The sequence below is a fragment of the Leuciscus leuciscus genome (assembly GCF_965113295.1).
Source record: "Leuciscus leuciscus genome assembly, chromosome: 4".
NCBI lineage: Eukaryota > Metazoa > Chordata > Actinopteri > Cypriniformes > Leuciscidae > Leuciscus > Leuciscus leuciscus.
Genome location: NC_138728.1, coordinates 29,132,046 through 29,146,977, shown reverse-complemented (window position 1 = coordinate 29,146,977; position 14,932 = coordinate 29,132,046). Strand labels below are relative to the sequence as shown.

At 36.9% G+C, this 14,932-nt stretch overlaps 1 protein-coding gene and 1 long non-coding RNA gene across 2 annotated transcripts in view; one reads left to right on the top strand and one right to left on the bottom strand.

Annotated features, from left to right (window-relative positions):
• LOC309497706 overlaps positions 1–14,932 on the bottom strand; it is a 403,367-nt gene that overhangs the window by 85,986 nt on the left and 302,449 nt on the right. The gene's annotated exons all lie outside the window — the stretch shown is intronic.
• Positions 3,815–13,310, top strand: LOC309497664 (uncharacterized protein). The gene is made up of 3 exons (XM_082167964.1): positions 3,815–3,862; positions 5,280–5,426; positions 11,524–13,310. Exons 2-3 carry the CDS (start codon positions 5,342–5,344, stop codon positions 12,573–12,575), a joined length of 1,137 nt encoding a protein of 378 aa, XP_082024090.1. The 5' UTR covers positions 3,815–3,862; positions 5,280–5,341; the 3' UTR covers positions 12,576–13,310.

The window sequence follows — 14,932 nt, the reverse complement described above, 5'->3', positions numbered from 1 at the left end:
ATTCCTTAAATAATTCCAATAAAGGATCCACAATAATATTCCAAAAATGTAAATAGAATTCAACCGAGAGGCCGTCGTTGCCTGGAGATTTTCCTTTTTTCATTGATTGGATTGCTTCTGATATTTCTGATTTTGTGATGGGTCGTTCACAGTTAGTTTTGAAGGACTCTGAAATGGTTGGTGTATATTTTTTAATTGATTCAATAAACGTATCACAATCATTGATTTGGGAATTTGATTTGTATATGTTACTGTAGAATGAATAAACAAATTTTGAAATGTCCAAATGATTAGTGGTTATGACATCATCAATCTTGAGTGCAGAGATATTGTTTCTTTTTTGATTTCGTTTCTCTAGGGCAAAGAAGTAGCTAGAGTTCTTTTCGCCTAATTCCAACCATTTTGCTCTTGACCTTATGAAGGCTCCTTTAGCCATATTAATATATGTATGATCTATTTCTTCTTTTAGTCTCTTCAATTTAATTTCTTCTTCCTCTAATAGATTATCTTTCTTCAATAATGTATTTAGTTCATTCATGATGCTAATTTCTTTTGAGGCGTTATTATTTTTTATTTCTTTACTCCGTCTCATTGCTGCTTCTCTTATCTTAAATTTAAAGTATTCCCATTTTTGAGTATGATTCATTTTGGGATCCCTAAATATCTGTTTCGCTATTCTTTTAACATCACTACAAAATATTTCATCATTTAATAAATCATTATTTAGCTTCCAGAAACCACGAAGATTGTTTTGATTTTGTTTAGTGCCTATTAAATGAATTTTAATCAATTTATGATCAGATAAGGGAGCAAAATCGTGCGATGCTTCTGAAACAAATTGTGTGCAAGAGGGTGATAGAAGCCACAAGTCAATTCTGGATTGTAGAGATCTATTCGCATTACTCCAAGTAAATTCTTTTGTATCAGAATTTAAGTATCGCCATACATCGATAACCGAAAGTTGTTCACAAATATATGCAATGCTTTTAAATCTTGAATGTTGAACTGTTCTCATCGGTAATCGATCTAAGAGATCATCTGGAGCATCATTATAATCTCCCCCAAGAATCAATTGTGCTTCTTTGTACTTCAGTTTAAGAGCTTCAAGTTTCTTACACAATTGCATACACATTGTTTTGGCTAGAGCTGTGTTGTTATAATTATACAAGTTACAAATTATAAAAATGGTGTTATCCAGTTTGAAAACTAAAATAATCCATCTACCCTCATCTGAAAATAGTGATTCAATAATAATACCTTTAAATTTGTTGAGGAGAATTGCTACACCAGCAGATTGTTGAGAGGCATGACAAAAATAACACTGATCACCCCATTGTGCTTTCCAAAATTTCACGTCATTTTCACTTGAATGAGTCTCTTGTAAAAAGATTAAATCTGCATTTTTTCGTCTGCAGAAAATAAAAATAGATTTTCTTTTGGTGCTGTCACGGATACCTCTAACATTAAGGGATATTATTTGTAAGGAACTGAAATGGAAATCTGTCATAGAAAAATAAAGTAAAGTGAACTAGAAGTCTGTAAAATAAACAGGAACTTGTAAAGTGTTGAGATATAGACACACAAGTAGGTACTCTCAAACGAGAACTCTAAATATTGAGTACCTTATGAAATTGAAGACTCATTTCTTTCTCTTTTTTAATATAAAGAAGTGAACAAATTGCTTAATTAAGCAAGTAACTGTGCCACTGTAGAAGTAGGTTATTTAACTAGCCTACTAGTACTCATAGTGCAGTATGCTAATTTCGAACATAGATAACCATCACTTCAATGTGATTATGCTATACAGTGGACTATAAGTGCCTTAGTAGGAGAATTTAACCTAAGGTATGAACATTTTTCCGGTAAGTCAATACATCTAATCAAACATGTAAACTTAAATTAACCATTGTTCCTTGTGAACAATAACCTGAGTTAGCTTGAGGTAGTTAAGGGATCTTATTAATATTACTTAGCATTCAACTTAACTTAAGATCACCTTATTATTCATCTAATTGACTCTTAAACTGTATGTCTTACACCATCAATGATGGCCACCGGGCCGATCCATTTGGTCTTCTTCCCTTCGTCTCGGGCTTGTTTAACCATTGGCCAGAGTTTGTTCCTGCACTGTCTTTCCATGTAAGTGAGGTCTTCTGCCATCCGTAGATTTTTTCCCTTCAACACATCGGAGTTGAGGGAGGCTCTCCATACTTTGTGTCGGAAAGTGCGCATGGTGAATTGCATGATAATGGGACGTGGTTTGTTGTCATCTTTATTTCTCCCCACTCTGTGTACAGTATCTACCAGGAACCCAAGTCTGGACTTTTCTTCCGGAATGATCTGGGCGATTATTCCCATCACCTCCTTTCTCACATCTTCGTTGCTGTATTCCGGGAGATTAAGCAGACGGAGGTTCCATCGTCGGCTATATCTCTCAGCCTCCTCCTGCCGCTCCTGAATTGCAGTCGCTCGCTCGTTCAGCTTCTTCACGATGTCATCTGTCGCCTTACACTGCATCCCAAGGTTTTTCATATGCTCCTGCATGACAACAATCTCCGCCGTGTTCTTGTTCACCATTTCTTCAAACTTGGAGAATCGGTCATTCAGTCCGTGAATAGCTTTCAGGATATCAGCATTGGACACATTTTCTGCTCCTTTCTTCGAAGTTTCAGTGCGGACCTTCTTTGGACTGGGGCTATTCAGAGGGGATTCAGGAAGAGGTGAACATAAGCTTGGGAAGGCATCAGACTCCAGGTCCATTATCAGTCCTCCCTTGCGTCTTGCTTCTTTTTTAGCCATATTTTCAGTGCTAATCTGTCACGTTGCTAACTTTTCTTTTATAAGCTAGCCGGTTCACTGTTTCATAACGCGACGACGGAAGAACTTCACTTTTTTCTCTTTTTTTAGGTTAAATAGTCCTACTGTCCGTGCATAAAATACAGAGGCAACAAGTCACTTCTCAGAAAACAATCTTTGAGTCCATTAGGATCATTCTAAAAGTTTGGTACTTTGAAAAATTCACGAGCTCACAGGAAAGCGTCTACCCAGGTCGCCATCTTGGCTCTCCCCCCCATGTTTTAGAATGTCTCAGCCTTAATCAATGTAAGCTTCACCTGGGTCAAATGATGTCACTTCCTCTGAGTGATACCCTTAAAGGTGTATTTCACACATTTTATGTAGAGTTTTATGTAAACGTGACAGGACTGACCAAAACATGGGGACAGTTGTAAAATAGAATTTATTTGTAGAATTTATATATAATTTTATGTTTTTGATCAGTTGATGTGAATGATAACAGCTTAAACTTGTTATTGATGAGTTTTTTTTTTTAAATAACAGTTTGTAGCATAACAAAACTATGAAAGCTGTAGCTCCAATTTGGCTGAGGACAAGGGCATGGACAGGATTTGTAATTTTCAAAAGTGTTTTTAATAAAGAAAAAAATATCTGAGAACCTAATGAATGACATATTCCTTTACAGAACAACTCACAGAAATCAACTATGAGCCAGTTTTAGAAATTTTTGGATGAAATACTTTTTTATTCACTGTAACAATTCAAGGACAGATAATGTACGTTTCTGGTAGAATGTCCCATATATATATATAAATACACACACACACACATATATATATATATATATATATATATATATATATATATATATAGACTAGAGAGAGAGAAAGAGAGAGAAATTCAACGTCAATCCTCCACACTCCATGTAATTAACAGACAGAATGTGCACAATAAGCTGGTTTGCAAACTGCCATGAAACGTCAAAGAAGGACTTTTATTTTGGTCTGTGATGTGACGTCATAATTCTGCGCATCCCCTCGTCTGTTGTGATTCGGGCTGAAGAAAGGTTTGTGTTTTTAAACATTTAAAGCGTTTAAATAGATACAAATCGTTCAATCACAATGATACCAACAATGTAAAACGAGTGAATTATAAATCCTTGTAATATCATATTGCCTGTTTAACATTAATTAACGTTATTTTTGTGAGTAAAGCGCATCCTTACATGAGTAAGTTAACATTAAAGGTGCTTCTCATTTTGCTCCCTATGAATCAGTTTATCGTAAACACGAATTTGGTAACGGCAATTAATGATGAAGGAACAGCTTTTCCAAACAAGGTTGATAATGATTCATTGATTTCAAGCGCTCGTTTCATCGCATGCTGAAGAAACATTGTTGGTATAAATGCAACGAGAACACAAACATTGTGTTTATTAACCAGTTCCTAATGTTTTGAAACCTACAACTCATTAAATACAACTAAATATGAAATGTCTGTATAATTTGTGTGTTTGATATTAGTTGTGTTAGTTTTGAGGGGTTTTTGAGGCCATTTAACCCTTTAAGGCCAAGGCATTTTTTCCAAGTTTTTTTCTTTCTTTCTTTCTGAGTGACATACACAAAAAGACTCATAAGTTCAAAACTATAGCAAGGAGAGTCAAAAGATTGGTATTGATAGAGACCCTTTTAGAAAAAAAAAAAATCATTACATTTGGACATCCTCATGCTGAGAAAATACTTTTTTTAAATTACATTACACAAATGACACATCTTTTTTTATTTGACATGCAATAATTCGGAGGAAATAAGGTAGGAGGACAAATCTTGTTTTGGTCATGTTTGTTTTGGTCACTGCTGACGTGATCTTATCTCTAGCACTCCTTGCACATGAGTTATTGCAGGCACATATCAGCACGTTATCAAACCGGCATAATTTTTCATATCGGTCAATGACAATTATATTTTCAGCCTTTATCGGCCGATTCGGATGTTGTGCTGATAATATCGTGCATCCCTAACATATGTGTTATTCCATTCAGGGGTTGCTTAGTCATTTGATTATGATTTTTATTTCATGGGGTGTTGTACCGCCGGCAATACACTTAGGGTATAGGCTAAAGGATTAAAGGGTTAGTTCACCCAAAAAATTGTATTCTGTCATTAATGACTCACCCTCATGTCGTTCCAAACCCGTAAGACCTTCGTTCATCTTCGGAACACAAATGAAGATATTTTTGATGAAATCTGAGAGCTTTCTGTCCCTCCATTGACAGCAACGTCATTGCAACTTTCAAGGCATGAGGGTTAGTAATTAATGATTGAATTTTCATTTTTGGGTGAACTATTCCTTTAAGGCCATTCCCTCTGATTGACTCTTACTAGTGCACTGACTACTGAACTAGGGTGCTGATTGAGATGCACACAGAGATTTAGTTTTGATTTAATTATTTTTGTTAATTATTCTTATCTTAAACACGACAGAGTGTCCAAACACAGAAAACTCCTGGTGATGCAGCTGAGATCCACGTGACACTATTATAAAGATGGCGTTTGTTAAAGAGGAGAGTGAAGACATGAAGATTGAAGAAACATTCAGCGTGAAACAAGAAGATACTGAGGAACAAACAGGTTGGTTTCATTCTCAAAACTGAACTCCGTCATTTAATATATTGACGTCAACAGAAATGAATTATATTTTTGAAGAATGTCATATGAGTCCTAATTCAAGTTATTTTATTTGACATGGAGCAGGTCACTTGATGTTGAGCATCAGTTATTATGACATGCACACATTAAGTTAGAAAAAACTAATATGAATTAGGGTGTGATTAGATGTGATGGTTAGGAAATTTTCCCACCGCTTATTTGACATGTTACAACACCGGTATGACGGGGGTGGGTGGGTAGTTTGTCCCTCTTTTGCACCTCGCTTTTAAATCGCTCATTCGAAGGTGAAAGTAAAATTTGCACGGCCACACAGGCATTGATAAAGGTGCAGATCGAGCGTTTTAATTAATTCCTATGGCACTTGTTCTTCCATACGAATAAACTGAATACGCTCTGTGCCAGTGGACACTGTAATGAATATGTCCGTGCGCATTTTACAAGTCGGGGCGGCATTTGCTTGAATGGTGAGTTCATTATTATTATTAATGAAAAACACAGCAAGTAGAAATACACAAGTCAGCTCCTGCATTGAGCAGACACATTCAGTTTTTAATTGTCTGTTGTCTAACTGAACTAAATTATTTTTGTTACTATAAGAAATCAAAAGGGCGGTGCTACAGTGGGCAAGTGATGTAACCGGTGCTGTGGCTGAACACTGGTAACACCGACTATCGCTGCAAGCCTAATATGAATGTAGCCTAAAAAATAATTATCAACACTATATCAAAGTTCCTTTCAAGGAAGGTCTGTTAACCCGGTGGCCATATTTGCGACACCTCCGTCTATTTCGGGCATCCAAGACCAAGGCTGCATCCGAAATTGCATACTCTCTTGAGGAGGTACTTATTTTGAATAAGTTATTACTTCACAACCGCTAACAAAGTATGTTCTATATATCATGAGTGTGTATGAATGTAATCCGGAAGTACTACATTCGCCATGCTGTCATTACTACTACCAGCATCAGTTATGTCGCTTCACTGCAATTCACAAATCCAATTAAAGTATCCATCGTATAGCACACTTCAGAATCTCACCAGAAGTCGTCACCCAGGTACTTTTTGCCTACTCTTTTATGAGTACTGTGAATTCGGACAATTATTTCTTCTATTAATCGGATGAAAAATCAAAAAAAATATTGAAATTTGTTTCACTAAAAAGTTCACAAATATTGATAGTTGTTTAAAACAAATGTTATTCCTAGAGATGTATCGATTGATTGGCCAGGGACCGGAAACAGACGATTTTTCGCATGATCGGCCCGTATCGTTGACCGGCCGGTCAGTCTCATGTCTTTCCAATTCCGAGCCGTTCCGTTTTGTTGCCAGTGGTGCAGGCAATAAATGTCACAACCACACTCACACTCACAGCCTCATGTAAACGTCATTGGCTTGGAAGTTCTTTACTGTGAGTAAAGACACAAAGTTCGCAATTTGCAATACTTGTAAGGCCAAAGTAAACCGTGGGGAAGCCACCACGAAAACGTTTAGAACATTGCTTTCCTAATTAGACACTAGTTTTGTCAATATTGTGCATAATTTTACTAAGTCCAACAGGGCTCACACCAAAATCAAGCGCACCACTGATCTATACAAGTGGCGGACACATAAAGCCTTCTCTCAAACATCTTGTGAGTCTCAAGTACCAAAATGGCTAAAACATAGAACGGTGTATCTGCAGTGACAGTTTTTGAACAAAACATATTTTGTATCCGTATACCAGGAGAAGGGTCCATTTTTACAGCTTAAGCCTGTGCATTGCTCCTGGCTTTAGGTGCTGTTTACATGACACTGTTTTCAACTAAAAACTGAAAACTTTTCGCCGTTTATTTACATGACAACGGCATTTGGGGGGCTTGAAAATGCAAACTTTTGAAAACGGGTTTTCAATACGGTTATTGTCTCCATGTAAATTATAAAAATAAGAATTTGTTATAACGGTGACATCATCCGCATGTGTATGGGCACGCAGTTTCTCTTTTCAAAGTGACATCTCCAGCTACTGCCCTTGCATGAATAATAGTGTTTTTAGTCGTTTTCGCAGATCCATGTGAACTGGGATCATTATGACAAAGTTGTTGTCTGTACATGGAAAACGTTTTTAGTACATTGGAATGTACTGCCTTAAATGCCACTAGGCTATGTTTATACTCAGTTCTCTAATGAATGTTTTCTAAAAGGATTCATCAGGAATCATATATAATATAATATTTGTTATAATGATGTGAGTTGGTTGTCAGTTTCTGTTTTCCATTACTACTGCATGTTACTACTATTTGTTTCTTTAAAAATACATGGATCTTGCCATAAAAATAGCCATAGATGACAGTAAAAACAAACAAACAAACATACCAAACTGTTATTCTGAAAATACATTATTAATACTAATAATAATAATTAATTGTATTTTTTATTTGACTATGCTAGTATTTTTTGCACTAGAAAAATATTTATTTGATTTTTGGTTACTTTTTATAATTTAATAAAAATAATACTTTGAATAATAATGGTTACTATTATTACAGTTTTACTATAAGTAGGGTTGGGTACCGAAACCCGGTTCCAATAGGTAAACGGTAGTAACGAGACCGAATAAGAACGAAACGTTCGGTGCCTGATTTCGGTGCCTGACTTTTTTCACCGCCCCCTATAAAACATCTCGCGGCACGAATGATCCAATAACAAAACATCTCCAGTTAACCAGCAGAGCATTCATTTAGTTCGTTTGTTAAATAAGACGTGATCTAGCGCTGAACTGTGTTTTTTAAATCAAGTGATCAAAGTGCTCGTTGCCGCTGCGATCAGTGGCGCGGATACAGTGTTTTCTCTTGTGGCTCGCGCACACCGCACTTTCTTCACTCGGACGCGCGCTTCAATACGTTGCAGAGATCGATCTATTTATGAGGCGCCGTCTATATGAGTATGTGCGTGGAGAGTTTGTGTGTACGTGCTCGCGTCTCAGATGAGTATGTGCGCGAGTTTGTGTGTATGTGCGTGGAGAGTTTGTGTGTGTGTGTGCTCGCGTCTCAGATGAGTATGTGCGCGAGTTTGTGTGTATGTGCGTGGAGAGTTTGTGTGTGTGTGCTCGCGTCTCAGATGAGTATGTGCGCGGAGAGCGCGTCTCGTGTGTGTAGAGTTTGCGTGTGTGTGCGTGAGCGACTTTAGATGTGACGTTGTGCATTTCATATAGTTGGAGCATTCAGCAGTATACATGTATGTGTGACTATATGTGTATGCAAGCGTTTTATGTGTGCGTGAATGAAGTTCGATTTAAGCCCTAGACGGCGCCTCATATCTATTCGTTCTGGTGAAATCACAAAATATAATGCACACAAAGTGTCCCTGCTTGATATACAACCTCTGATGAGCATAATCAGTAAAAAAAAAAAAAAATCTACGAATGCGGATTAGAACCCAAAACCTCTGACACTCTTGACTAAAGTTCAAGTTCAGCTGCAGTGTTCTTCTTCGGGTAAGTCTAGTATTTTAATGCCAACTGCAAATCTTGCATATCAAGTATGAAGTAGGCTATATCAAGTATATTTATATGAGGCTATACTATGTGTGTTAAATATTTCTGCTCAGTGTCAGATATTTCTCTGTTTTGTAAAAGTCTATAATATATAATATGTAATATAATATATATATAATATATATAAATAATATGAGAAGACAAAATTTTGATCTTAACTTAAGTGTATTCGGCTACATCAGTAGCCTTCTAAATGGCACAATTTTTTATTTAATCAGAAATCAGAAAATCTTTTTCAGAAAACACACACAGGTATTATTTTTTTGATAAAGTGTGTGCGGTTTCGTTTTCTTAAGCACCGGTTTAAGAACCGTTTAAGCACCGGAACCGTTTGAAAAATACCGAGTAGGTACTGGTATCGGATAAAACCCAACCAATACCCAACCCTAACTATAAGTGAAATCTGAGACATACGGCTATGTTCGTCTTGAGCCGAAGATTTCAAAGTTATACTTTGAGTCTGTGACTAACGGTTCAGGAGTTATGGCCAAAAATGTGCAACTTTTATGTTTTTAGTGCTGTAGCAATAAAATAGTGTAATTGCCTCTAAAAATGTAGCTCTACCATCTGGTCAAGTTTCAAGTCTTTAGGCCTTACAATTTGGTCTGCATAATCAGGTTTTGGGCAGAAAAAATATAATAATAAAAATCCTAACAATAACAATAGGGTTTTAGTGCTATGTGCTTGAACCCGTAAAATCCTTACAATGACAATAAGGTTTCCCTAATAAAAATCCTTACAATTACAATGGGGTTTCAACACTTTGTGCTTGAACCCCTAATAAAAATTCTTACAGTAACAGTAGGGTTTCAGAACTTTGTGCTTGAACCCCTTATAATAGCCTGATAAAAATCTAAACTTACGTTTTATTATTAATATCCAACTGAACACAACAGATTTTTTTTTAATTCTCCAAACCAACATTTTTCCAATTTAACCAAATTGAGCTTATTTATTGACCATGCAACTTTTTGAAGGTGGAAGAAGGCTGTTCTACAAATGTTAGAAATCAGAGGACAAATCCATTCAGATCTACAATCTTTTGTGCAGAGGTTTTTGATGCAATAATTAATTCTTCAGTTTTGGTAGGAATTAATAGAATAAATTAACTTGACATTCCATCTTTTATAACATTAATACATTATGCTACAGAGTTATGATGTTTTGTTAGGTTTTGGGGAATTTTAAAAACCCCTATTCTGCATAAAATAATGATAAAAGCAGAGGACCTAATACTGAGCCCTGTGGCACACCCATACTTGTGATTGATAAGATATCTCTTAATTTACACAAGTTAAGTTATAGCAGTCGAATAGATGGGACCTGAACCATGCTGATGCTTGTCCACAAATATCAACATAATTCTCAAGCTGTCCAAGAGAATGTTGTGGTGTGTTGATGAAAGATGTAATGAAAGATGTAACTTTATTAAGCACAGTTTCTGTGCTACAATGGGGCTTAAATCCTAGCTGATGTTTTTTGTGTTTTTTTTACAGATACTTTTACTCTGCATATGTGATTATTGTTGAGAGAACAATATTTTTGAGATTGGTCCATAATTAACCAGTTCCCCTGGACGACTGTGTGTGTGTGTTTACACTTTATTTTGGAGGTCCCCTTTGAACATTCTGTTGACTATAATTAACTTTTAATGAGAGTTAGTAATAATAATAAAAAATAGTAACTTGGTACATTTATATAGCGCTTTTTCTGGGTACTCAAAGCGCTTTACATGGAAGGGGGAATCTCCTCAATCACCACCAATGTGCAGCATCCACCTGGATGATGCGACAGTAGCCATATTGCGGCAGAACACCCACCACACACCAGTTTATTGGTGGAGAGGAGAGAGAGCGCGATGAAGCCAGTCAGTATGTAGGGATGATTAGGAGGCCATGGTGGACAGAAACCAATGGGCAAATTTGGCCAGGATGCCGGGGTTACACCGTACTCTTTTTTTTTTTTTTTTTTTTTTCAGAAGGACATCCTAGGATTTTTAATGACCACAGAGAGTCAGGACCTCAGTTTAACATCTCACCCAAAGGACGGTGCTCTTTTACAGTATAGTGTCCCCATTACTATACTGGATTGTTAGGACCCACACAGACCACAGGGTGAACAGCGCCCCCCCACTAACACCTCTTCCAGCAGCAACCTGGTTTTCCCAGGGGGTCTCCCATCCAGGTGCTAACCAGGCTCAACCCTGCTTGGCTTCAGTGGGCAACCAGTCTTGGGCTACAGGATGATATGGCTGCTGGCATGAAGTAGACATGAAGTTTTTTTGGATAAGGGGGTTTGAAAACTGCCAGTTTTAAAGTTTTTGGGATGTGTCCTAAACAAAGCAAAGATTTGACAATGTTGTTTTGAGATAACAGAAAACACAATTTTTTGGTAGCTTAGTAGTTATGGGATCTAGCATACATGTTTTTGGTTTTGATGCTTTAGTTTACATGTCTAAATGTTTTAATGTCTGTTGTTCTGTGACAGAAAACTGGGGTTAACTTTTATTTGTCTTTTTTTCGCTTAGACCTGATGCCACTGAAAGAGGAAAGTGAAGTACTGAATGAAATGGAAGAAAAAGATCTGTATCAGAATCATCATCATGCTTTCATGACTCAAGAAAAATCATTTAGTTGCTCACAGACTGAGATGACATCCTCACAAAAAACAGCTCAGAAGATAGGAACTGAAAGTAATTTCACCTGCTTTCAGTGTGGAAAGTGTTTCAATCAACATGAAAACCTTATAGTCCACATGGGAATTCACACTGAAGAGAGCTCTTTTACCTGCCAACAGTGTGGAAAAGGATTTACTCAAAAAGGAACCCTTAACAGGCACATGAGAATTCACAGTGGTGAGAGCTCTTTCACCTGCCAACAGTGTGGAAAGAGTTTCGCTCAAAAAGGAAACCTTAAGAAACACATGCGAATTCACACCGGAGAGAAGCCTTATACCTGCAGACTGTGTGGAAAGAGTTTCACAGTAGCGCTAAACCTTAGGTATCACATGAACAGTCACAGTGGAGAAAAGCCATTCAGATGTGATCAGTGTGGAAAGAGATTCACACGTAAAGAACACTTTAAAAACCACATGAAGATTCACTCGAGAGAGAACTGTTTTGTATGTCATCAGTGTGGAAAAAGTTTCCCTGAAAAAGGAAACCTTAAAATCCACATGAGACTTCATACTGGAGAGCAGCCTTACACATGCACTCAGTGCGGAAAGAGTTTCACATATAAAAAATCCCTTGATGCCCACATGAGAAATCACACTGGAGAGAACCCTTTCACTTGCCAACTGTGCGGAAAGAGCTTCACTCAGAAAGGAAACCTTAAAATCCACATGGGAGTTCACACTGGAGAGAGCTCTTACACCTGCCAACAGTGTGGAAATAGTTTCACTCAAAAAGGAACCCTTAACAGACACATGAAACTTCACACAGGAGAGAGCTCTTTCACCTGCCAACAGTGTGGAAAGTGTTTCAATCAAAAAGGAAACCTTAAAAAACACGAGAATTCACACCGGAGAGAAGCCTTATACCTGCATCATTTTCCCGTTATAACTTTAAAGCTGCTTTGAAACAATCTATTGTATTGAAGGAAGTGGAGTCTAGAATACACTGCTGCTTCAATCTATATCTGAGTGTTTATAATCAAGGTATTAATCAATATTTTTCTTTCTAAATATCAAATGAGTTTAATGACTTCTCCAAGCGTATGAGATTTGACTTTGTTATAGAAGTAACCAGTGTGATTACTGAAGTGTGATTATTTTTTTTTGATGTTCTTTAATGTCTATATTAAATATCTGAGAGGTGACAGGGTCTGGCCCATGCTAGGAATGCAGTAACGGTGCTTGCTCATTCAGCCCAGCTTCCAGAAATGAAATATGGACTTGTTTTGTTTGAGAAAGGTCTTCAACGTGTGTTAAAACATCTTCTAGCACACTATGACAACTATAGGTCACGAGGGGTTACATTGGAACCAATAGTTTAAGACACACAGTCTTGTGACCTCGGAGGGCCACTTGTACCTAACTCAGGGTCCTGGTGGCTGCCGTATAGACTATGGAGATGTGCTACTGCCTATCAGTCCATGTGTGGAAATTTACTATGTTTATCTATTTCTTAGCCAATCAGAATCATTCAACCTGAAGCAAGGACATTGCTTAGACCTTGGTGAAGGGTATAATTGCTGTGATCTTTGTAACTGTAAGCGGGGCGACCTACAAACTCCTTGTGATTCTTGAAGCTGACTTCTGCTGATGAAACTGAGAAAACTATCTTCAGTAAAAAAAATCTTACATTTATTATAATTCTGACTCTTGTCTTACATTGACTGCACTTCTAACTCCTGGTCTTAATTAATCAAATCTGGTCCTTGGGTCTTTAACTGTAAATTCCCTGACAGTATAAAGCGCTATTTAAATAAAGGTGATTTGACTGTGGAAAAAGTTTCACGCCAGAACTAAACCTTTTGTATTCCTTGAACAGTCACTGGAGAAAAGCCGATCAGATGAGATAATTGTGAAAGAGATTCACTTATAAAAGTAAACCTTAACCCTTTTAAACGGGGTGTGTCATCGCTGACACATCCAACCAGCTGTATTTATGTTATCATAACTTTTCAGCCATTTGCACTATCAAAATAATTCAAATTACTCCAGACATTAGATGACAGTAGTCATGCGCTTTTATATGGCTTATTATGGTAATTCCATGATTTCCATCAGCCAATGACAGCAGCTTTTGGGGAGAGCAGTAAGGAAGGATTTGAACAGAGATACGAAGCATGGCAAGTTAGAGTGTTTTGGATTGCATAATATAATAATTAAATAAATAAAAAGATTGCAAATGTAGGAGTATACACTAGAAAAGGCGATTGCGATGATTGTTAATGAGACTTGCGGCCAGGGACAAGCGGCCAGGGCTGAGCACCTCCGCAAACTAATAGAAAACAACCAAAATAATCCAAGGTTTTTATTTAACACCGTGGCTAAACTAACAAATAAACAGACGTCACCCGAACAAAATATCCCGTTACAGTTCAGTAGTAATGATTTCATGAACTTCTTCACTGAGAAAATAGAAAGCATCAGAACCACAATTGTAAACGTTCAATCTTCAATTGCGCCTTATAATTCAGCTTCAATTATCACCCCGCAAGAACAATTACAGTGCTTTACAACTATAGAACAAAAAGAGTTAAATAAACTTATCACTTCATCCAAAACAACAACATGTTTATTAGATACTATACCAACTAAACTATTGAAAGAAGTGTTACCTGTAGTGGAAGAGCCTCTCCTCAATATTATTAACTCGTCTTTATCTTTAGGTCATGTTCCAAGAACATTTAAACTGGCAGTTATAAAACCTCTCATTAAGAAACCACAATTAGATCATAATAATCTAGCAAATTATAGACCCATTTCAAATCTTCCATTTATGTCTAAAATATTAGAAAAAGTGGTGTCCGCTCAACTGGGCTCTTTCTTGCAACAAAATTATATCTATGAAAAGTTTCAGTCTGGATTCAGACCGCATCATAGCACTGAAACTGCGCTCGTTAAAATCACAAATGATTTACTTTTAGCTTCTGACCAAGGCTGTATCTCAATACTAGTTTTACTTGATCTTAGTGCTGCGTTCGATACTATAGATCACACAATACTCTTAGATCGACTACAAAATTATACTGGTGTTCAAGGACAAGCATTAAGCTGGTTCAAATCATACCTGTCTGACCACTACCATTTTGTCTATTTAAATGGAGAAAAATCTATCATAACTCCAGTAAACTATGGAGTGCCGCAGGGATCTGTGTTAGGCCCTCTGTTATTCTCAATATATATGATGCCACTCGGAAATATTATAAGGAAACATGGAATTAGTTTCCATTGTTATGCTGATGACACTCAAATATATGTTTCATCAC